The sequence below is a fragment of the Nannobrachium achirus genome (assembly GCF_963921795.1).
Source record: "Nannobrachium achirus genome assembly, chromosome: 22".
Classification (NCBI taxonomy): Eukaryota; Metazoa; Chordata; class Actinopteri; order Myctophiformes; family Myctophidae; genus Nannobrachium; species Nannobrachium achirus.
The window spans coordinates 34,443,603-34,469,345 of NC_137829.1; the positions used below are offsets into that span (position 1 = coordinate 34,443,603).

Genomic DNA, 25,743 nt, shown 5'->3' on the forward strand with positions numbered 1-25,743 from the left:
TTGCATTCAAGGGCGGGGCATTCATTCCCTATTTACATCGTTACTGAGTAGGCCGGTCCCCGACTAGACGCTCGGCCGCGGCCCAGCTTCTAGTTATTATAATTCAGCTGGAAAAGTATTTTCTGTTTACTAAAGAGCTGGAGTGACAGGGAGAACCCTGCTACTGAACAAACATTCTAAAGCATGTTTTTAAGAAGTAGTGAAAATAGCAGATCTACAAGCTCACAACGCGGCACGAAGCCGCTATTTTCACTAGTGTGGGTCCCGGGCAAACGTCTAATTTCTCTTTTGGGTCACGCACGGGCAAAACAGATTGGGAACCACTGCTGTAGGCTGCTATATCAGCACCATTGTTTCACCAACGGTACTTTCAATTGTCCCCATGTTGCCTCACTGCAGAAGGTCAGAGTTGGGTTTTATCACATAAAATACAGCGAGTTACAAAACAAAAAATTGCTATTGTTTTCCCTTCCATGGACGTTTTAGGCCTTGGCAAAAGGGTTTGAGTGAACGATGGGGTTTGAGAGGTCAAGGTGGAACAAAGGAAGAGGGAGGTGGACAGAGGCCATAAAGGGAGGACCGTTGTTTTCTCTGGTTCTGTGGTGAGTAACAGGACCTTGACTTTCTTTGGCAGGAGACAAGCACGTCTCTACTCTGCCAATTAGATACAGTTGTCCCAAGATAAGTTACCACCTGCATCTGTAATGTAATACTGTGTGTGTGTGTGTGTGTGTGTGTGTGTGTGTGTGTGTGTGTGTGTGTGTGTGTGTGTGTGTGTGTGTGTGTGTGTGTGTGTGTGTGTGTGTGTGTGTGTGTGTGTGTGTGTGTGTGTGTGTGTGTTGTGTGTGTGTGTGTGGGGGGGGGGGGGGGGGGGGGGGGGGGGGGTCCCAGAAAAGTCTCTAGTTGTTTCACCTATTTCAGCTGGGTCTCAAAGTGCAAAATGTCCACGCGTCAATGTGCGCCGTGCTGTAGACAGCTCAGACAGGAGGGACTGTGGGATAGGCAGGGAGGACTGAAAGACATTCATCTTGGAAGCTGACAGCTTTATGCATTTTGGCAGCTTCATTGAATAGTTGCAATTCCATTTCTAAAATACCAATACAAGGTGGATTACTCTTGTTTATGTATTGCATGCATGCCATGCACACTCATCTTTGACAGGGCATATAAATGGGATTGAAATTAGACAAATTGAAAAGCTCTGCAAAGCCAACCAGTAACTCTCTAACAATAATGTGTATGCTGTGTTGTTAGAACAACGGACTCACTCGCTAGCTTTCGCCATGGACTGAAGACTCACCTTTTCAGACTCCACCTAAACTCTTAGCACTACAGAAAATCAATGACCATATTGAAGGGTGTCAGGCATATTCGCCTATAACATATTCGCCTACACGCATTTGGTCCTTTCGCCTGGCATTTTCGCCTTGGAGGAGAGTCTTTTCACCTACCTGTCTGAGCCATTTCGCCTACCCTCAATTCTGCTGTAAGACTGTCCATGTTTTCATATTATCTCTTTGTCATTTAAATATTATAGTGACTGTGACAGTGGTGTTACATGTCAAACCTACACACGGCTATCCTATGCACTCCATAGTAATCACATAAATACAGAGCTATTGGAATCAGGTGCGCCCAAATAATTAATCCATGTCCCGATACTATACATTCTTTGGTGCAGTATTGAACAGTATTGTAGGCCTATATTGTTTTAACATTAGGCTATCCAAAATATATATGTAGGCTATTAGCCTATATAGGTCTATATAAGATATATGCTACACCTAAATAGCCTATAGTGTGTGCCAGCGCCTACGTCATTGTAGTCCTTAGCGGCCATTTCTTGGGTAAAAACACAGGTGTTTCAATTGTTTGATTGCATAGAACTAATGCTTTACTCCAATCAGAACACCTGTGTAAGGCTGTGTTTACCCAAGAAATGGCCGCTCTTAGAACTACATTTGGCACACCCTATAGAATCAACCTTGCCTGTCAACAGGCATAAAAAACTATTTTGCCATTTTTTAGGAATAAAATGTGATGTAAATAATAAATGTCAAATAAACTGTTAGATTCACTTGACACCACTGTCACAGTCACTATAATATTTAAATGACAAAGAGATAATTTGCAAACATGGACAGTCTGACAGCAGAATTAAGGGTAGGCGAAATGGCTCAGACAGGTAGGTGAAAAGACTCTCCTCCAAGGCGAAAATGCCAGGCGAAAGGACCAAATGCGTGTAGGCGAATATGTTATAGGCGAAAGTGCTGGTGACCTATTGAAGCTAGTTAGCATTCGTTTGTTTTTTTTTTAGGTTTTTAGAACTTTGATTATATTGTGTTTTTTTCTAGATAGATATCCATTTGCATTTGTTATATTGCTGTTGATGTACTGACATATTATCTTGTTTATTATTGTGATGTTTTATCTGCTTATTGTAAGTCGCTTTGGATTAAAAGCGTCTGCTAAATGCCTAAACTGTAAACTGTAAACTGTTATGGGGGGGGGGACTACAGTAGATAAAACAAAATGTATTTGCCATTAAAACACAAACACAAAATGTTCTTTCGGCTTCATGGAGGCTTGCTCAGTCCTGGTTGTTACTCTCAAACAATAGGATAATTTGCATGCTAAGCAGCTTTGAAAGGATTTGGTCATTAAAACAAAACGCCACCTTGCAAAAACAAAGACAATACACAGTAAAACACATAGCGTTAATTCAACTCCAGGGGTGGGTCCCAAGATAAGTAATTGATAGGATCCAAATGGACCCTTACGGGTCTGTACAGTAGATCAGAGAGTACACGTGGAACCAAATGGACCTCTGCTCTGAGTTAAATTAAGAATATTTAACACTGTAAACTTGCCCAAATCACCTCCATGTTACTCCTCTCTCTCCTCTCACTTTCCATGGTGGTTGTTTGTCCTGGCCTAAAACCATTCTCTTAACAACAGCTCTGAGCAAGCATTTTGTGCCGGTATGGAAAAAGGTTGGAAGGACCCAACAGAAACCACAGCAATCCCATTAAACCCATAGTTCTACAGCAGGAATCTGAGGAAGCCACTGGCAACGGAGCGGATTTGGCCACAGACACCGTTCGACAGCCAAAGACAGACTTGTCAAACCTGAATGCGGTTGACAGGAAAAGAGAGCAAGTGCTAAAACTAACACATACACAGTCTCATAAATGTCTCTCAATCAGTCTGCCTCCTCATATCTTTTGCATTGTAAACAGTTTTCAATTTGTCTCTTCTCTTTTTCCCCCTAAGGTCATTCTTTATTCTTTAATTGGATCCCTGTTAGCTTAACTGCCATTCTTCCAGGGGTCCAGACTCCAGACAGACTCACAACAAAAACACAACATAACCAGACATGCAACCAATCAATATCACACATTACCAAATCTTTGTTTGCCTATTCAGATCTTGTTTTGACCAAATCACACAGACAGAGGCTTCCACAACCTAAATTCTATAGGTCCTTAAAGGAAATCACCACTGTTTTCAACTTTATCTGCGTGTATTTATCACTAGGAGAGATCAACACATGATGCTATGCGCGTCAACGCTCTCTGCATCGCTGCAGGAAATCCCAAGCAACAGACATTGTCCCATGTGTTGACTGGTGACGTATCACACAAAAAAAACACTGCCGTTCTCGCATCTAAATTCTTGGTAAACCATGGCTCATGTACTGTATGTAGGGGTTTTATTTTTGTTTCCTGTTGTCCTCTCTTCATTCTATGCAGTACAGCAGAGGTGGGAAAAGTACTCACATTATGTACTTAAGTACAAGTATCGATACTGCACTGTAGATGTACTCTGTTACAAGTAAAAATCCAGAATAAAAAATGTACTTGATTAAAAGTATGAAAGTATTGGCATCAAAATGTATACTTAACATACCAAAATTAAAGGTACTAAATGTTTGAAAATAACAGATCTACAAGCTCACAACGCGTCGCATCGCGATGCGTTGTGAGCTTGTAGATTGGCTATTTTCAAACAGCCTAGGTATGAAATAGGGCTAAAGTGGTTTATGTATGTTTTATAATATGATTTATGTCTGCAAAGTAACTAGTAACTAAAGTTTTCAAATAATTGCAGTGGAGTAAAAGTACTATATTTGGACCCGAGATGTAGTGGAGTAGAAGTAAAAGTATTGGAAAGATACTCATGTAAAGTACAAATACCTCAAAGTTGTACTTAAGTAAAAGTAGATACTTTACACCACTGCAGTACAGTAATTTGAGGGGGAAAAACATATTGAGCCTCCCTCTCTCCCTCTCTCTCTCTCTCTCTCTCTCTCTCTCCCCTCCACACATTCATTCTCTCTGGCTTGGAAAACTGTGAGGCTCGTCTAAGCACTGGGACCCAAAGGCAAAACGACAACAACAAAGCGAGAAGCCATGTTGTAAACAAATCTGGTCGGGCTCCAACAAGCATGTCCCCTGGGCACTGCAGCCATTTTACTAGCAGAGAGACAGTCTTACCTGCCACAACAACACCTTTCAGGGACCTATGTCTGGGATCCAACATGAATGGGAAAATAACCAAAAATGTTTGTCATCAAATATTTTGTGAATGATGAAACTCATGTGATGATCAGTATTAGCCTTGGGCATTTTCGAAATTCTGAGCGGGGAAATAATGATAATAATAGATAATAATCTGCTCATCAAATAGCAATTTGCCAGCTTCAGGTGCTAAACAGTAAAACCAGCAGTTCTAACCCTGAGAAATAGCACAACATGTATCATACGGGTGCATTTATATGGGTCAGGGCCAAAGCAAAGCACAGTGTGCAAGAGTGCGGGGTCCGCTCAATATGCCGACGGGCCGCTGTTCCGACTAGCATCGGCAGCTTAGTTACTCGTCACGGCACGGTTACTGAGGTTAGGTTTAGGGTTAGGGTTAGTTTTAGTGTCGGAATACCGGCCCGTCGGCACACTGATGCGGACCCCAAGAATCCTACAGTAGCTACAAGTGTGTGTGTGTGTGTGTGTGTGTGTGTGTGTGTGTGTGTGTGTGTGTGTGTGTGTGTGTGTGTGTGTGCACATGTGCCCTCGCATTAAAGCGATATCACATTGCCTTGAGCTACGTCAGTGAGCCCAGCCCCAATGGAACACAACACCTGCTGGAGGTTTCTCTCTCTCTCTCTCTCTCTCTCTCTCTCTCTCTCTCTCTCTCTCTCTCCCCTAGCTGTGGCCTACAGCCAGCGGCCTGCTTCAACCTGTGTGTGGAAGAAATAGATATGATATATAATGGATGAGTCTATATGGTTCACTCACGCAATGTACACTCAAAAAGGTTCGTTACGACTAAACCAACGCACTAATGCCTGCATTCTGCCAAGAGCATTCCTGAATACAGTATACTGTATCTGTGTCTCCACAGATATACTGTAAGAATGTACAGAATGTAAGAATGCAAGAATGTACTGTACTGTATTAGTAAAAGAATGCTCTGACTGCTAAATTAAATGGGATTTATGTACTAGTTATGTTTTGATGTCTAAGTTAAAAGGAAGCAATATATCTATTTAATTTGGCAATTGGCAAGGCCAAGTTAAGTTTATTTGTATAACACATTTCCACCACAACATTCATCCTTAAGACATCAAAACACAGACCAAAATAAACACATTATAAAAGGGACATTTGGACAAACAAATAGAATACAATGCCACTAAGGAAAAATAAACCAAGGCACTCTTCTATTTTTAAAAGCCTTTATTTTTAGATGGCTAATTCATATTTTTACAATTACAGCTGGGATAAATGGACAATCTACAAGTGCAATTTCAAAAATGTTGAAATCTTTGGATAACAAGGACAAGGAAGGACTATGTGTGTGTGTGGGGGGGGGGGGGGGGGTAGGGGTGGGGGGGTAAACGCCCTAAACTCCCTGGTTGAAGAGCGGTACTGACAGCCGATAAAGGTGGAATTTGTGATGTAACCTACAATGGAAACACTGTAGCTGATTGGATAGACACACTCTGAGTTGGGCGTTCCAACAAAACCCGGTGGTCTGCTCATAAACTAGAGTCGAGTGGCGTCCCAATTGCAGACCATATAAATAATTTATAATTCAAACAGTGTTTTAGGTGTTTGTAGTGTGCTCACCGGGCCATTCACAGCTGGAAAGGGTAACTAATTAATAAACTGATCTACGGCGATGAAGAGATATGAGGAGAACAAAGAAAAACAATGAACTCCCCACAAATAAACGGATAAATTTTGCCACCAAATGGTAGCGAAAATGAACGTTTGGGCCAAATCTACATGATGCAAATGCAGACAACCAAACTCACTAATGAATAGAATGTGTCCTGACCAGCTGATACACCTGGTTGCATGCAGTAAGAATGTATTCCAGGGGTCTTCAACGTTTTCAGGCCAAGGACCCCTTAGTTGAGAGAGAGATGAAGCGGGGACCCCCAGTCCCCCACAACCTGTTCATAGATTCCATATAGTTTCATTGTTTGACAACACGGTCATCAATTTATTTTGAATTGTGAGCTTGTAAATCTGCTATTTTTGGCTACAGTTCTCAGAATATGGACACTAGGGTTCAAGTTGTTGAAGATTTGAAGGACCCCCTGTGGTAACTCTGAGGACCCCCTTGGGGTCCCGGAACCCCTGTTGAAGAACCCTGATGTATTGGATTAGGTACGGTAGGATGTTCATTTTCAGTTCTATTCAATACTGCCTAGGCTGCTTTCTTGAGGAGCTAAAGATGATAGGTAAAGATACAGTACAGCTCGTCATCCGGCATTAATGATTTAGATAAACACACTTCAGGCTCAGCTGCTGACAGCTGATATTCAAGGGACTACTGTCACAACCTTTGATTAAGAGTTAAGATACAAAGGCCTTCTGAGAACTAGAGGTAAAGCAAATAAAAGTGACAAGAACCAGTCACTCAAATGTTCCGTAAACATCCACTGCCTCCTAAAAGTATAAATACCATGCTGCGATGGAGCGATAATCCATGAAAAGCTGTGTGTCACTGTCCCGAGTTATCATGCATTTTGCAACACCAAGTCCAATTCTCTCAAAGGTCCTACAAAGTGACCTTCAACATGGTACAATAACAACCAAATCCTCATTGTTTTAAGAAGCAGTCCCTGTGTTTGGTTTAGCGTGGAAGCATGTTTTTCTTCCCGTGCGATGCGATATGAATGCGCTTTCGATCTGTGAGACAGAGGGTGACTCCCTATTCCACCACAACCCCTCCATGAAAACAACTACTATCGCAGAACATCCACTTTCCATCCCTGGGTTTCCCATATCATTATTTTATTTGGGCAGCCTGCCTAAATACCAGTTCACCCTCCTACAATTGATTTCCAAGTGTATTTGGTGCAAGCTAAAGCGGCACTGTGAAAGATCTTTCAGCAAAAATAATTATTTTATTAATATAAATTACACAAGGGATTGAAAACCTATAGCTATAGACATTGAGGCGTTACGGACGGACGGACGGACGGACGGACTGACGGACAGGATGTGCCGGTTTTCATAGTCGCAATCAAACAATGTGGTTGATTAAGCCAAATGGAAGTTATGAAATGAAAGTTAAGATGGGATCAGCATTTTCTTTTCTAACTGTGCTTTCTAACCACCTCAATTCTCAACAGCCTCACGGCCACCTCTTGTCATCAGAACAACACACAGGGAGAGAGAAAGAAAAGAAACTGCATTCTCACAGTGTTCTAATTGAGTTTGTTTGTTGCTGTTCAAGCTGTTGTCAGCCTGGGTTGGAGGGACGGAATGCCATTGTGGACCGAGCAGAGAAGGAACAGATATGGATCTTCTACGAAACAAATTACTCCTGACTATGGCAGGAAATTAAATTCCAAACACGCACTCGTGGAAATATTTCAAGTTACATGCCATTAGTGATACATTACTAATGACGCAGAGACGCATGGAAACGATACATTATATCAGATTGTGGCCTCATATAAAATTAAAGAGCGCTATTAATCGGTCTGCTGAAAATAATAGCAGATGAAACTATTTAAACATAAATATTTGCATTCTTTCTCTCTCATACCAGAGATTATTAACTGCTTTTTTCCAATGCAGAACCTGAACCTATCACCTTGCCTAACACCAACCTCATGAGTCATACTAATGTTTCCATCGTGCACATACTGCTGGAATCTTAAATGTCTGGTAATTCTGTGTGTGGTTTGTATGCTTGCGTTCATGTGAACGTGCGTGCATGTTTGTGCGTGTGTGTGTGTGTATTTGTGTGTTATAGAAAAGAGGCTAGAAAGTGGGGGGGGATTCTCTGGAGACAGGAAAAGCACTGGTGCACAAACACAAACAAACAGGGTCCAAAACGTCCACAATTAAGGGCTGTGCACGTATTCTCATCGCTCGTTAGTGCTCGTTAGACCTCGTTAAGGAGAAGCGCAGCGGAGCGGCATGGGTCCCAGTCATTTTCTGACAGCGTAGGCAAAAAGCTGGAGGTGGCCTGAGTTACTAGGGCCCAAGGTGGAGGGGCCTTCATTATTTTATAGTTTAGCTATTGAAAAATAGCAGATATACAAGCTCACAGCGCGGCACCGAGTGCCGCTCTGTAAGCTTGTAGATCTGCTATTTTTGAAAAGTCGTGAAAATGTGTGCAAATCTTTGAATATATGTATTTTTTTGAAATTTTTTGTAACTCAAATTTTGCTTCTGGTTTTCAAGATTTTTCAAAAATAACAGATCTACAAGCTCACAGCGTGACAAGCCGAGCTTGTATATCTGCTATTTTTCAATAGTTAAAGCACAAAATAATGCGTAATAATGCGTTCCCAGTCTAAATAGGTTAAATCCCCTCCCCCTATGAAGAACATTCATGGGGGGCCTGCAGTGAATCCTTGTACCCAGGACCCAGAATTTGGTGCGACACCCCTGGATGCACCCACAATCCCTCTGTGTTTCCACATGGGGTGGCCCGTACAGGGCACGGAGTGTTCTCTATCAATGCTTAGGACTCTATCAGTTGGGGGGAGGGGGTTTACAAGTAGATAAAACCAAAAGAACAGAGAGTGACTGTACAGGGGCTTTTCTCTTTTATCTTGCAATGGGCCTGGTGTACAAGATACACTACACCACTAGGATACCCATGTACCTGACAAAATACTTCCAAAACGTCAAGGGTGTTCACAATTACAACACCAGAGGCAGCTCCACAGATCACGTTCAACCCAGATTTGCCACAAAATTTGTTCTCCCGCTATGCCGCTAAAATGTGGAAGGCCCTACCGAAGGCCTTAAAGGAGTGTAAATCCCTACCTTCAGGGATATTTCACTTAAAAAAAAAAAAAACGTTTTGTCATTTTATCGTCTAATCAGGCTTTTGGGAACACCCAGGACAGTTTTTGAATTTCTTCATTCAGTGTTTAGATATTTGATATTCATTTTCCCCCTTCCAGGACCTTCCTATACAAGCCCATTATAACTTCAAAAAGCCTGATTAGACGATAAAATTACAAAAAGTTTTTTTTAAAGTGAAATATCCCTTTTATAGGACACCGAGTCACATTAAATCTAATACCAGTTCCAAGTGCTTGTCAGGGTGGGGGTTCCCAGTTCAAATATGTTTATTTTGGGGGTCACTGCCTAAAAGGTTTTGAGAACCCCTGGTATAAAGGGTTAAAAAATTCATCCACCAGGGCATTGACAACTCATTCTAATGACTTCCTATCTAGCCAAGCTTTATGAACTATATATTTTTTAAAGAGAAAACAATAAAAAAAGAATAAGCGAATATTCGACTTCGGTGAACAACGTCGAATAGTGACTTTGATATTCGAATATTCGAATATTTGGTGAATGCCCTAGTTCACAGTAGATGCTTTATCAGGGAGTCATGTGAGGCTCATGGTATCACCGTAGCTTCAGGACCTGGTGGCCTGAGAAGGGGGGTGGGTCACATTTTAGCAACTTAAACCCTGTGTGGGATTTAGTTGACCCGGGGTCCCCCAGGGCTTTAGCCCTTTGTTTCCTTCTACACTCAACATCTTCGTCGGAAGTTATACCTCGTTTTCACCAAATGTTTGCCCCAGAATAGTGGAGTGGGGGTCAAGGTTTTTTTTGTTTTTTTTAAACACAACCCGACCATTATGAGAGACCTACTGGACGGACCCAAGATCTGAAAAAGACCTTACCCGAACCCGCCTGAGTTGTGACCTGTGCATCACTAATAGGGATGCTAGTGTTTCCAACAGTTAAAGGACCAAACAAATGGACAGGCGTGTTTAGGCCACTGACTATGAGTCCCACCATACTTAACATTACTGCCAAACAATTTCCAAAGAAAGCAAACTGTAGTTTGTTTGGATTTCAAGGAAGCTACTGGATTCCATTTATTTCAGTACAGTACGTAAATCAAGTTGCGCCTGTACTTGAGGTTGTTTAGTCAATTTGAGTAAATTATTCCACTAAGTTTTGTAACATTTTAATGGAGCATGTAAACAGACGGTAAATATAAAAATCACACCCGTGTGAACTGAGCGGTGGTCGTGGAGGCTGTGCAACAGCACTACTGGGTGGGTGCAGCGGGGTTAGTGTGCTTTACAATGCTGTAGTTTCTTCACACACTCTAATGTATTTGACCCTAAAACATTCAGTTTGTTAATAATAATAATAATACTTGACCACACATGCTGACCCACCCTTCCCCCTGTGTGTGTGTGTGTGTGTGTGTGTGTGTGTGTGTGTGTGTGTGTGTGTGTGTGTGTGTGTGTGTGTGTGACTGTGTGTGTGTGTGTGTGTGTGTGTGTGTGTGTGTGTGTGTGTGTGTGTGTGTGTGAGTGAGAGAGAGAACAACAGCGCCCCTCCCTTAACATGTGTGGTCAAAAAAGGTACTGCAGGCTTGAGGCTACATACACGGCCGGACGGCCGGACGGCCGGACGGACGCATACCCACACACACGGCCACGTATAGGAGACGGTGTGTGTGACCACCGCTCAAAAATGGTTTATGTTTATGTATGGATGAAGCTGTGAATAGGATACAGCTTTAAGTCTGTTTGAACACAGAAAACTATGAAAACAACAAAATAAACTGCCTAAAAAACATCCAACTGGCAGCTAAATGACAAAACAGAAATAAGTGTGTCATTTTCCAATTTTTGGGAACAATGGATAGTAAACAAGTGGGGGAAAGGGGGGAGTGATAGTCACAGAGAAAGAGTTGGCGGGAGCGAAAAGGACAGGGAGGCGAGGAACCAGAGCCTGAACTTAGTTCCATTATATTCCTAGCTCCCCTTGGGGCGTGCCAAGTCTCATTTACTAACTCTGTAACCACATACACCTGACCCAACTCATCAGCATAACCACCAAAGCCTAACCTGCACGCGCGCGCACGCGCACACACACACACACACACACACACACACACACACACACACACACACAGAAAACACACCGCTGAAGTCACCGTAGCCCTTGTGACATCCATCTACAAAGGCTTCTCTCATACTACGGCTCAGAGATTTGAGAAAAAACAAACACTTCGTCCCAAGTTAGCCAATTCAGCACTTTTAATTGAAACCCCATACGTAAACATTGTTACAGCATTGTTGGCACTTTCTACACATTGCAAGTTATTAGATAGTCGAATCCTACCACCAGCGCCAATGGAAATGTAGTTGAGGAAAAACAAACATCTTAAGATATTGGCCTCTATTTACATACAATAAAAACCGAATCCAAGACGTTTGAGGTTAAGAATGTCTCACATGTATACAGTATGTTCCACAGGTTAGGCCTGTACTCTAAAGGTGTAGTACTAGTACCAATGGTTCAAAGTTCCGTCAACCGTGTTTTGCTCAAAGATTAGTCAAACAGAGACTAGAAAGTCAGCAGCTGGCATTTGATAACACTGGGAAACCAACCCCACTCATCCATACAGTCATCGTCGGCACTAATCAAATGTTCAATCACATCAATGAAAGGCATCGCATGTCTAGTATCTTTGAGACATGGCCATGTTGTGTACAGTAGTAAAGTGTGGGCACCTGTTTCTATAGAATTCCCAGTGTTCATTTAACTAGTAGCAGGTATAGATGGAACCAAATGAACCATATTGGGTCAATTTGGTTCCATTTGTACCCGCCTGAGTTAAATGAACACTAAGCATTATTACTGTGTGGCATCTCGGTAGCTGGGAAACCAGATAAGAAACCTTAATGGCCATAGCTGTGTCAACACACTGACCAGCCTTTCAGTCAGTACCAAGGACACACACATGCACATGTGGATGAACACACACACACATGCACGAGAAAGCCACACTGCTCAGTGTGGGTGGCTACACACACACTGAACTCAAATTAAGCACAAATATTGTCCCAAGCTCAAATTTAGGCAAATGCTATGACACTCACTCTATAAAATTGTCTGTTAATTTAACACTAAGAATAAGATTTACACTGAGGATTGTACTCTGCATGCACCTCAAGACTGATAAGGAATGAAAAGAGTAATATTTGAAGAGCCTGAGCTTGAACTTGAGTTCAAGAGAGTGTGTTTGAGTGCCATGTGAAATACAATGACCACGACAGCTGCCCAGTAAAATAACCAAATGGGACAATTTGGTTACATTTGTACAGCAAAGAAATGCAAAGCAAGCTGCAGGACCAACAGGTTGAAAAGAGCAGTTGATAGTAAATGCGTTGCAAAAGGATGTCACTTGATTTTATGAATTGACGTGGAAACACATCTAGTCAACAGACAGTGTCTGAGCCCTCTTTTATTATCCTTCAGCTGCTTTCCCAGACACACCCTTCATACACACACACACACACACACACACACACACACACACACACACACACACACACACACACACACACACACACACACACACACACACACACACACACACATAATTGAGCAGGGACCTGTCTGTGACACTCACACACACTGAATCTTTCTTTCCCCCCACATAACACAGTTGTACACACAGTCACACACACACTCACAAACACATATCTCATTCTTCTTGTTCTATATTTAATTATACTCATGCCTGTGGCACAAAGCTGACCTGCTGAACCCAAATCTTTCAGTAAATCTTATTTCTTTATGTAAGTCTGGTCTCAAACCATCCACCTAAATAAATCTCTCAGATGTTCTGCAAGTATTCAAGGTGTATTCAAGTTATTACATGTTCCACAGCCCTGTCATCAGCACATGGTTGGTTAACCGCAATGTGCAATATCTAGAGACAATGTTATAGACAATTATTGATGCCAATTAATGCAACATATTAATGTCTGGCTGTGTCTGCAGTCACTTGAAAGAGTGCACACAAGTCCTAGGTGTTTATTTACCTCTGAGGGTGTGGCCTACAAATGGAACTAAAATAGACCCTCCCAGGTCTATCTAGTTCCAATGTGCCCTCAAACACTGCTCTTCGGAATTATAAACGTTCTTTTGACACATTTCTGTATGATTGAGTATGTTAATTCAATATTGTTTCTGCAGTGGTTGGAGGTTAATAATAGAAAGAGAACGTGATGATGTCACACCATTGAAAGATGGCGCCAGTGCCACCTGTCCATGAACTCAATGGATGGGGACGGGCGGGGCGAGGGTGTTGCTCGTTCTAAATAGCCTACTCTTCATTGAGAAATGTAGACCTTAGTGCCAGCTAGGACACCGATTGACAAGTATTACTGCATGGAGCTCATAAGCAAACAAGACAGTAGGCTATCTCCCCTAGGGAGCACCAGGTTCAAATCCCGGGCAGGCAGGACATGAAAACACTATGCATTATGTATTTGATTCATTGATTGGTTGAATACTTTATTGGCAGTTATAGCAAGCACAGGAAAGTCTATGGCTTGTTTCAATTGGGGTCCTTTGTACTTAAATCTGTCTGTCATTCAATGTTATATGACTTTTTTTTAAAAAAGGAAAAACGCCATAGGCTTTGTTGGGCGTATCCTTTTAGTTGACCTTGTACCATGAAACAGTACCTTTTCCTATGCAAACGTCTAATCAATCAATCAATCAATCAAATCAAATCAATCAATCATACATACAGTGTGATCTCATCCATCTCCCCCATGCCGGGCTTTAAACTTTACTTTACCTGGAAGATGAGCACTTTGAAGTGGTTCCTCTTCAGCAGGTGCGTGTGGTTGGCCTCCAGCCGCTTCACCTGCACCGCCTGCTTGTCCATGCGCTCCTTCACCTCCTTCATGTGGCCGCTGACCTTGCGGGAGCGCTCCAGCAGCTTGCTGACGCTGTTGGAGGTGCTGGTGTGGCTCTTGGACAGGCGGGTGACGTCGCCCTGCACGCCGCGCACGGCGCCCTCCAGCTCGGCCTGCCGCTGCTCCATCCTCCGCTGGTTCTCCTGCACCGCCTCCAGCATGCTCACCAGCTTGTCCAGCAGCGCCACCACGGTGATGGCGCTCACCTGCGGTTGGAGGAGAGTAACCACTAAGTCACTTAAACCGTTATTTTATGCTTTAACTATTGAAAAATAGCACATATAGGCCTACAAGCTCGAGCTTGTAGATCTGCTATTTTTGAAAAGGCGTCAATTTTGAGCTGCTTTACTGGAGTATTTCCAATTTCCAGTACTTTTACTTCTCCTCCACCACATCTCAGAGGCAATATTGTATAGACCTATAGGCTACTTTTAGTCCACTACAGTTATTTGAAAACTTTAGTTGCTATACTTTGTGAATTTCGATTTTTATTACAAAACACACACTAACCACGTCTTCAGCCCTGGCAAATAATATATGTAGGCCTACATTTTGGCCATTTGAAATACAAGCTCACAAACAACGCATCGCTTCGCGACGCAACAACAGATAGGTCTACTTTCCCCCACCGTCCAGAGGCGTCAATTGGGTATGGCAAGCTATGGCAGCTGCCATACCGTGGCTACGGGGGAAAACAATAAAATGTACTGTAATCGTGCCTGTTGCTGAGGTAAGGCCACATGACTGGTGTCTTGCGAGGGCGCGCGTGCAAGACACCAGTCATGTTGCCATACCTTAGCTTTTTTCTGAACCGACGCCGCTGACTGTCTGCTCCTCACCTGGCCGCCGGCGGCGTGTGGGCTCCCCGGCGCGGAGGACGAGCTGGTCGGGCTCTTCAGGCCCAGTCGGCCGAGGGTGCTGGCCGGGGACGACGGGGCCGAGCTGGGGCTGAAGCTGGGGACCAGGACGAGCTCGGAGGGTTCGAGCTGCTGTTGTAGTAGTTGCGGGCTTGTTGCTGCTGCCGCGGTGGTGGTGAGGCTGCTGTTGCTGCTGCGCTCGGCGTGGGACGAGTCTTCTCCCATGGTTGGTGTCGGTCAGTCGGTGGTTCCTAATGGGTCGCTCTGAGGAGAGGCCGAATGCACCGCGCACACAAACACCTGGATGATGGAGGAGGTTTAAAAAGACCTGCGAGTAGAGTCAACGGACTCAGTTCAGTGGTCGCTCTGTTGCTGCTGCTGCTGCCAGCTCCTACAATGGAGAACTGAGGGGGAGATTTAACTTCAAAAGTCTCTCTCTCTCTCTCTCTCTCTCTCTCTCTCTCTCTCTCTCTCTCTCTCTCTCTCTCCCCCTCTCAACTTCAAAACATCTCTCTCTCTCTCTCCTCTCTAGGCCTATGTCTCTCTCTCTCAACTTCAAAACATCACACACACACTCTCTCCCTCCCTCCCTCTGTGTCCGTCTCTCTCTCTCTCTCTCTCTCTCTCTCTCTCTCTCTCTCTCTCCCCCTCCCTCCCTCTCTCTCTCTCTCTCTCTCTCTCTCTCTCTCTCTCACACACACAATCAAAACACCTCCCATACAAGCCAATGGGCGTGGCTTGGTTGCTGCTGGCAACAGTGCATGCCTAGCCCTAAATTTACAGAAAGGAGAGACAGGGGCTGTGTGTGTGTGTGTGTGTGTGTGTGTGTGTGTGTGTGTGTGTGTGTGTGTGTGTGTGTGTGTGTGTGTGTGTGTGTGTGTGTGTGTGTTTGTGTGTGTGTGTGTGTGTGTGTGTGTGTGTGTGTGTGTGTGTGTGTTCATGTGACCACTCATCAGCACCAGTCCACGTTCTGCATGCCTGACTGCATTTGCAAAATATGTGTGAAGGCTACTTTTGTTCTGTTGTTGTTTGGATTGTTCTTTCGCTTTGTGTGTGTGTGTGTGTGTGTGTGTGTGTGCGCGTGCGTGCGTGCGTGCGTGTGTGTGTTGTATAGACACGTCCAAAGGGTTAATCTCAATGCTTTATTTTTTCAGGAATTTGCACGAAACTTTGCAGACAATAGATTGGGATAAATCATGGATCTCCTCACATCCTGCTCTGGTAGGCGTGTGCCTGTTCGTGCCTGTGCTTGTGTGTGCGTGTGCGTGTGTGTCTCATGACCATCTGGGGCGTCCCCTCTCCCCTCTTATTTCCATGCGCTCCATAGGACACAGTGACACATGGAAATGTGGAAGTCTCTGTTTCAACAGTGAGTTCATCAGGCACGTGCACACATAGACATCAAAGGGGGCTTGAGCCCCTGCCCTTTTATCAGTCTGTAAAAAAGTGCCCTCTCCAGAACATGAATGCAGTTACTTTTTAATATGGTGAAAGAAATTCAAATGCCCCCTTTCCATACCATACACGGAGGCAGCATTCAAGAGAATTGCCTTGTCCAAACTCTCCTGCACTTGGTTGCATCATTTCATGTGTAGAAATCTATGCTGTACGCCACATTTCCAGAATTGACTTGATTATGCGTAGTTAGTTCCGTGTGGTATCACGCACCGAAAATAGCCGACCTCCAAGCTCACGTGTTGCAGCGCGACGCGTTGTGAGCTTGGAGGTCTGCTATTTTCAATATTCCCACCTAAAGGCCCTTTTAGAAATGTCAGCCCCTGCCTCTCTAACATTCTCAGCACGTTCCTGACACACACACACACACACACACACACACACACACACACACACACACACACACACACACACACACACACACACACTCTCTCTCTCTCTCTCTCTCTCTCTCTCTCTCTCTCTCTCTCTCTCTCTCTTACTTATCCACATGCCCACATTCACAAGAATCACACCATCATAAATCAATATTTTGTTGTAAAATCAAACAAGTGATACAATAAGTGATGCATATTTCTAATTTTTACACACATTTTTCATTGTCCTTTGATCATGTGCCTGTGTCACTTTTTCACAAGGGAGCAAACAGCTCCTCTGGTGTGCGCTTGCAAGTGGTTTATCTGTGGAATTGATTTTTCTTCAGTAGACAAAGCAACGCATGATTGCCATGACAATAATCTTAATCCTATCACCTTAAACTATGGAAGGCATTCAGGGCCCGGCACCTGTGATTGACTGGATTCTGATATGGTTATAGGACCATTTCATACAAGACCCTAACCTAAGATTAGGCTTACTGTGACTTCATTCTGTTCATACAGATAGATAGATAGATAGATAGATAGATAGATACATACATACATACATACATACATACATACATACATACATACATACATACATACATTATTACGCTGTAGTAGGATCAAGTAGGGCATTTATGCTTTTTCTTACAAAAAAAGTTTTCTGACTAACAACAACATTCTTTCATAGTCTTCCCTCATGAGCCACACATCTTAGATTGGCCAATTATAAACCAAATATAAACATCTGTTTTGTATTTGTATTTTTCTTTTTTCTTTTTTTGCCTGTTTGGGTCTCTCCACTGTCACTGCCACAGGCATTAATAGAGTAGTCATTAACAGCGTTGTCACATTTTGTAACATGATCGCTGTACTGTAGTTTGAGTTCAAGTTCAAGACTTTATAGCGGCGCATACATCAAACAATACCGCTCATACAAATTCTCCCCAAACCTTTCAAAGTCTAATTGATCAAATTAGAGCGGATGGCTTTTTGATCTAATCAGTTTTATCCAAACTGCTGACAGTACTATCCCAAGTGTTCATTTAACTCAAACAGAGTGCAAAGACTCAACTCCAATGACACAGTAAAATCCTCAGTGTTAATTTAACCAATTGCAACTCCGGGAGTGTACAAATGGACCCGGTTGAATCATTTGGTTCCATTTGTACACTGAGCATTTCACTGCTTACATCTTACTCAGGCAACAGAATACATGTTGTTTTTTTTTTTTTTGTACACGAACGTGTGACATGACCCCTCGTCACTAGCCTTTGAGCTTTGACCTTTCACACTTTCACCTCTTGGTATGGAGGGAGTGACGCTCCCATCCTGCAATTCTTCCAACTGCCCCTGCATCCCCTCCGTTCCATTACTCTGGTCACTCCCTCCCTCTCTCTCACACCATGCCTCCCTTTCCCCATCTCTTCTTGTCTCTATCTCCTTCATCATACACTTTAATGCAGGGGTCTTCAACGTTTTCAGGCCAAGGACCCCTTAGTTGAGAGAGAAATGAAGCAGGGACCCCCACTACCTTTTCATAGATCCATAGTTTCATATTTCGACAGCACAATCATCTGTGTATTTTGGATTCATGACAATTTGTGTTTTCAGATATTTAACCACTTGTGGTTGTTGTTCATGTGTTAAAGGCCCAGTCTCCATCTCTCCCTTACCATGCTTACCCCGATACCTCAGAGAGTGAATTTGTTTTGTTCTGTTTTGATACAATGGGAATATTTGCCTTCAACAGGCCAAGAAATGTAAGTACACTGTCCTAAGTCTTTTGCCTTTTGAGGCCATGACTTCTACTATATATAGATTCAGTATTCAACCAGTATTTATGTGGTAGGATGAAGTAACGAGGACTGTAAGTGCAGTTCTCACCAGACTCACTCACAGTGTGGGCTATGATCTGTGTTGTGTTTCACCTCATTGTCACACCTCCGATTTACACAAGTCTGTACACAGTTCTGTATCTGCAGATTTGTGAAATTGTTATTGTTTGATTGTTAGTTCGTTTTTGCATAAATGATCAATTTTCAGCTTTGAACCTGTGTGCTCAATTTGACAGCTTCAATGTTAAATTAACACTCAAGATTTTAGTGTGCAGAAGAATAGTAATCTATAATGGAATTCGGTGTAATTGATCTCCAGCCTCCAATATATTCGTTTGTCACTGGGCCTATGTTTGTTTTCTATTTTCTACAAGTGACGGTGTGTCAGCTTTTACCACAACAAGTGTAAAACAGCTGGTTACATCCACAACACTGTAATGGTATTTTTACCTTTTGGCTTGTGAGGTGCTGACTTTAGAAGTTCCAGGGGAAAAGGGTGTGCTCATAATACTAATCCAACCACAGTCTAGCTTTTCAACTGCCATGGAATTTGATCTGAAACTCATTGCATCATTAGGCAGTTGCAGGGAACCTACCTGGAAAACCTCAACAGGGTGTGGTTTAGTATGGCTGGATATCAGCTGCATTGTCTGACAGGTACTGTAGGTTTGCCAAGGGCAAAAGTGTTGCCATCTTTGACTATCAAAAGTAGAACATAGACTGAGGGAGGTATATTTGCAAAGCTCCTCCATGAGTACTTTGACCACCTGAGGGTAAACTAGCTACTGTACTTGCAATGCATTCAGCTCTTTTCTTTTATTGATTGATAGACATGTAATTCAGCTTCAGCACATGGTACAGAAAGACATTAAGGCTAAAAGGATAACACAAAAACATCCTGGAGACTTGTTTCTTTTGTGGTCCTATGACTGTGGATAATAATACAAAATCAAACAGCTGGTCATAGCCAGAGTTGAGAACAAGACATTGCAGTTACAGTATGATATGCACCCAAGTAGATGAGCATAAGTGTTAACCAATTGAAAATCTTTCATAACTAAACATGTGACCAATTGGGTCTGGAGACATCATGCATGTTCCGCCGTGTTTGCATGGCTCAAAGGATGAGAGAGGGAGAACACTTGAAGCCTCTGATGTACAATTCATTTGGCCACACTGAAAATCTTTTTCAGCCTTTGGTCTACTCTGGCCTGGGGTCAATATCATTGCTTGCTTTGCTTACTTGCTTTGTTTACTTGCCTTCTTTCTTTCTTTCTTTCTTTCTTTCTTTCTTTCTTTCTTTCTTTCTTTCCGCAGACTATTTATGCGTCTGCAATGTTGGGGAGGAAGAGAGCCTGGGGCCATAGATGTAAAGATTGTTTGAGTGGATACCTTAGTTCTACATTTTATCTCCACTTCCAAAGCATCTGAAATGTACAACTCCACTTTGTTGTGTGTGTGTGTGTGTGTGTGTGTGTGTGTGTGTGTGTGTGTGCGTGCGTGCGTGCGTGCGTGCGTGCGTGCGCTCGCGCACGTACGTGCATATGAGCATGTTTGCAATTTGCATATATGCGGCGTCGCCGGCGTGTGATTGTCCAACTAGACTGACATAACCACATGGCTATAAATAAGACACCAGCTTTCATAAACATGCCCCATGCTTCTGCAGACTGCTTGTTCCAAGCCAATGAGCTGCAATAGGGAAGTGAACACAATTATCCCCTTTCAACTTGTTGTATTCTGCCACGCAGGTAGAAAGGCATTTTGACAATTATTCACAGAAGCAGACACCACTACTCTGTCACTGTCAAAGTTCATACCTGTGTTCTGCCTGCTATGGAACCACCCTGCCTCCAGGACCTGCCTGAGACAATTCACCTCTGTAACCCAATTCAAGGGTTTCAGTGGTGGGGACTAGCGTGAAGCGTGTTACATGTAACTGAAAGGTCTCTGAAAAGCTCCATTATTAAATATGATTACCATATACATACATACATCCTACTCTCACCTATGGTCATGAAGTGTGGCATGACCGAAAGAATAAGGTGACGGATACAAGCGTCCAAAATGAGTTTTCTCGGACGTGTGGCTGGCATCTCCCTTAGAGATAGGGTGAGAAGTTCAGTCACCCGAGAGAGACTCGGAGTAGAACCTCTGCTCCTTCACTTGGAAAGGAGCCAGCTTAGGTGGTTCAGGGATCTATACGGGTGGTCCTCGCTGCACTTTCCACTGGGAAGAGACCCCGGGGCAGACCGAGGGCCAGATGGAGGAATTACATCTCCAAACTGGCCTGGGAACACCTCGAGATTCCCCAGGAGGACGTTGCTAATGTTGCTTGGGAGAGGGAAGTTTGGAGCTCTCGGCTGGAGCTGCTGACCTCGCGACCAGACTCCAGATAAGCAGTTGAAGATGGATGGATGGATATATATACTGTACATAGACTACATACAGTAAAAGTTACAGACCCTTGAGGGTCCATTTGGTTCCTAACTATATCTGGGTACACTCTGTAACCCCCTAAGTACCCCTTGAGTGTCCCTGGACCCCACCCTGAGATCCACTGTTGTAGTCATGTCAATCGTCCCTTTAGAGATATATTGAAATGCAGGATAGGTGGGCACTAGGCACATCTGGGCACCTCTATGTAAAATTGACTTTTTTTGTCCAAAACGTAAAAAAAGAGAACAAAATAAATACAAATAAAATGTCTTAAAGGAGCTATAGTCAACTTTTTCATTGTAGGGCTGGCACTTTGTTTACATCCTAGTCTATAGACTAGAATGTAAACAAAGTGTAAACAAAATATTTTCGAAACATTATTTTTATTTTAGCATCCGTTTTTCAAGAAAAAGTTGACTATAGCTCCTTTAAGTATACATGATGTGAACATGCACCATCAGACTTAATTTTATATTATATATTAGACCTTAATCGTTAACCTTAAACATTCAACAATTAAGGTCAATATAAAACTAGAAATACTGTTCCTTCGAAACAGTGTGGGCTCGATTCCAACCCAACAAATAGGATACTTTAAGGTACTGTAAGGTACAGTACCTTACAGTATTGTACTGTACCTTACTATACTGTACTGCACCTTACTGTACTGTACTGTACTGTACTGTACTGTACTGTACTGTACTGTACTGTAACTTACTGTACTTTACTGTACTCTACTGTACCTTACTGTACTGTACTCTACTGTACCTTACTGTACTGTACTGTACCTTACTGTACTATACTATACTGTACTCTACTGTACCGTACTGTACCTTACTGTACTGTACTCTACTGTACCTTACTATACTGTACTTTACTGTACTCTACTGTACTTTACTGTACTCCACTGTACCTTACTGTACTTTATTCTACTTTACTGTACTTTATTGTACTTTACTGTACTCTACTGTACCTTACTGTACTGTATTGTACTTTACTGTACCTTACTGTACTGTACTCTACTGTACCTTTCTGTACTGTACCTTTCTGTACCTTACTGTACTTTACTGTACTCTACTGAACCTTACTGTACTTTTACTGTACTCTACTGAACCTTACTGTACTGTACATATTCTATGTGTTCTAGATCTACATTTTTGATTCTGTGTTTGGGAACCAGCAACTGTCAAATGGACTCCAACTGTAGTGGAGTATATTGAGTGCATATACTGTAGGCTAACAATCCCAGATCACATCTGTCCTCCACTATGTCTATAACCAAGGCGTTCTTCTATGTGGCCACTCCAGACTGAGGAGTGGAGCATGGCTTTTATTGTGTTTGTGGATCTGACTTGGAAATGCATTGGTTTTGATATCTCCCTGACAACCAACAACAACCACTAATATGGCTGACTGTCCCTGCGGGCTCTAGGATATATGGCTATGGGATTTACATCCCATCGCCCGGACTTGATTCTTGATCACAGCTGTGTAATCAGTAGAGTGGAGAGGGACATTTATTTATAGTTTTAACTATAACTATAGTTTTATACATCACACAGCTTAGACATTTGGATCAAATCAGAGAGCAGACCTGTGTGAACGCAATGATATAGATAGCATATCTGAAGTGTGAACACTGCAGCCACAGCGCCTTAACATAAACATGGGTCTATTATCCTTCTCTCCACTCATTGGGAATGCATTGGGTGCTTAAAGTTAAACATTTTTATTTTTTTATAATTATTCTACAAAACATTTCAAAACGAAAAATACAAGCACACGTGTCCTCAGTAAGCTGAACACATAAAAATTTGAATGGTGTTGAAAGGTGTATGCGTTTAAGAGATGAAGCGCGCCAAAGTTTTGAGGAGATACACATATAGCTATAAATAACTAGAAATACTGTTCCTTCGAAACAGTGTGGGCTCGATTCCAACCCAACAAATAGGATACTTTAAGGTACTGTAAGGTACAGTACCTTACAGTATTGTACTGTACCTTACTATACTGTACTGCACCTTACTGTACTGTACTGTACTGTACTGTACTGTACTGTAACTTACTGTACTTTACTGTACTCTACTGTACTGTACTTTACTGTATTCTACTGTAACTTACTGTACTTTACTGTACTCTACTGTACCTTACTGTACTGTACTCTACTGTACCTTACTGTACTGTACTACCTTACTGTACTATACTATACTGTACTCTACTGTACCGTACTGTACCTTACTGTACTCTACTGTACTTTACTGTACTCCACTGTACCTTACTGTACTTTATTCTACTTTACTGTACTTTATTGTACTTTACTGTACTCTACTGTACCTTACTGTACTGTATTGTACTTTACTGTACCTTACTGTACTGTACTCTACTGTACCTTTCTGTACTGTACCTTTCTGTACCTTACTGTACTTTACTGTACTCTACTGAACCTTACTGTACTTTTACTGTACTCTACTGAACCTTACTGTACTGTACATATTCTATGTGTTCTAGATCTACATTTTTGATTCTGTGTTTGGGAACCAGCAACTGTCAAATGGACTCCAACTGTAGTGGAGTATATTGAGTGCATATACTGTAGGCTAACAATCCCAGATCACATCTGTCCTCCACTATGTCTATAACCAAGGCGTCTATGTGGCCACTCCAGACTGAGGAGTGGAGCATGGCTTTTATTGTGTTTGTGGATCTGACTTGGAAATGCATTGGTTTTGATATCTCCCTGACAACCAACAACAACCACTAATATGGCTGACTGTCCCTGCGGGCTCTAGGATATATGGCTATGGGATTTACATCCCATCGCCCGGACTTGATTCTTGATCACAGCTGTGTAATCAGTAGAGTGGAGAGGGACATTTATTTATAGTTTTAACTATAACTATAGTTTTATACATCACACAGCTTAGACATTTGGATCAAATCAGAGAGCAGACCTGTGTGAACGCAATGATATAGATAGCATATCTGAAGTGTGAACACTGCAGCCACAGCGCCTTAACATAAACATGGGTCTATTATCCTTCTCTCCACTCTACTAAACCCATTGGAAATGCATTGGGTGCTTAAAGTTAAACATTTTTATTTTTTTATATTTATACTACAAAACATTTCAAAACCAAAAGTACAAGCACACGTGTCCTCAGTAAGCTGAACACATAAAAATTTGAATGGTGTTGAAAGGTGTAAGCGTTTAAGAGATGAAGCGCGCCAAAATATTGAGGAGATACTGACTGACTGACTGACTGACTGACTGATAGATAAATAATGAAGATAACATACGTGTGCTCGCCTTCCAGGCGAGCCCACAACTAGAAAAATATTGTTCCTTCGAAACAATTGTGGGCTCGCTTCAAGCCAGAAAACAATGGCTATAAAAGCACAAAATGTCAAGATCGCAGGCGGTGCTCTCTTTGACGTTACTGGCGTCAAAGATTGGTCCATTTTGTTCCAAAAATGTGTTGTGCAAAAGTTGACCCGCTGGTGGCGCTATAACAGGCCAATGTGAGAAGGTTGGTATCTGTTCCTTGACCTATTGGGAATGTGCTTGCAAGATTTCACGCACATCCCAGGCTGTGTTCATGATTTGAGGTGTTTTTGGCTTTGGACACTTTATCGCTGCTTGCAGCTATATGTATTATTATAATTTTATAATTTTTTTGTGTGCACTTCATAGGCATGTTAGATAAAGGTCCTTAGATTGCGTGTAGAATGTTTCATGCAAATTGCAAAAAAAATCCTAGAATAAAAACGGGTTTAAGCGTTTTACAAACTGCTCAAAATTATATAGCGCCCCCCTTTGGCCATTTGGGGTAAGATTGGTTTCAGTGATATTTGAACTAACCCTCTACACTATTTTGTCATGAAAATGTGACTTTGCATGTATGTTTTAGAGGCAGAAGAATAATTTGCATAAAAATGCAATATTGTTTGAATTATTTAAAAAAGCATGTTTCAATGTTAAAGAAATCCGATCTGACAGATCTTTAGATATCGGTCCAAAGTTCACGTAAAAAAAGTTTTGTGCACGTGACGCGAAAATTCCAGAATAAAAGCGGGTTTAAGCGTTTTACAAACTGCTCAAATTGGCGGAAAATCGAAGGGCGGAGCTTACTTAACAACGACACAGATGTCTTCCGCTTGAGTCAAAGCACGCGTGTAACAAGTTGCATGTCTTCAAACGAAACGAGTCATGACTTATGCCCGTTTGAAGTTTGAATTTTCAGACGCTTCGTATAGCGCCCCCCTTTGGCCGATTGGAATAAAATTGGTTTCAGTGATACTTTGACTAACCCTCCACATCTTTGCCAAATGCCATGAACGTGTAACTTTGCATGTATGATTTAGAGGCCGAAGAATAATTTGCATAAAACCGCAATATTGATTGAATTATTAAAAAATTATATTTCACTTTAAAAGAAATCCGACCAGACAGTTTGACCGTATTGGTCCAAAGTTCATGTGAAAAAAGTTTTGTGCACTTGACGCGAAAATCCCAGGAGGAGATAGATTTTTACTGTTTTTCATATAATTCCGAATTGTGGGAG

At 42.4% G+C, this 25,743-nt stretch overlaps 2 protein-coding genes across 2 annotated transcripts in view; both read right to left on the reverse strand.

Annotated features, from left to right (window-relative positions):
* Window positions 1-15,446, reverse strand: part of LOC308307915 (caveolae-associated protein 2-like) — a 32,606-nt gene extending 17,160 nt beyond the window's left edge. The window contains exons 1-2 of the mRNA XM_080753246.1: window positions 15,070-15,446; window positions 14,110-14,436 (exon numbers count right to left, since the gene is read on the reverse strand). Coding sequence (XP_080609372.1) covers window positions 14,110-14,436; window positions 15,070-15,312 — 570 coding nt within the window. The 5' untranslated portion in view covers window positions 15,313-15,446. The remainder of the gene's footprint in view (window positions 1-14,109; window positions 14,437-15,069) is intronic.
* Window positions 15,442-25,743, reverse strand: part of cpap (centrosome assembly and centriole elongation protein) — a gene marked incomplete at both ends in the record, with an annotated part of 36,693 nt that continues 26,391 nt past the window's right edge. The window contains one exon of the mRNA XM_080753470.1: window positions 15,442-15,478. Within this exon, the coding sequence (XP_080609596.1) occupies window positions 15,442-15,478 (37 nt within the window). The remainder of the gene's footprint in view (window positions 15,479-25,743) is intronic.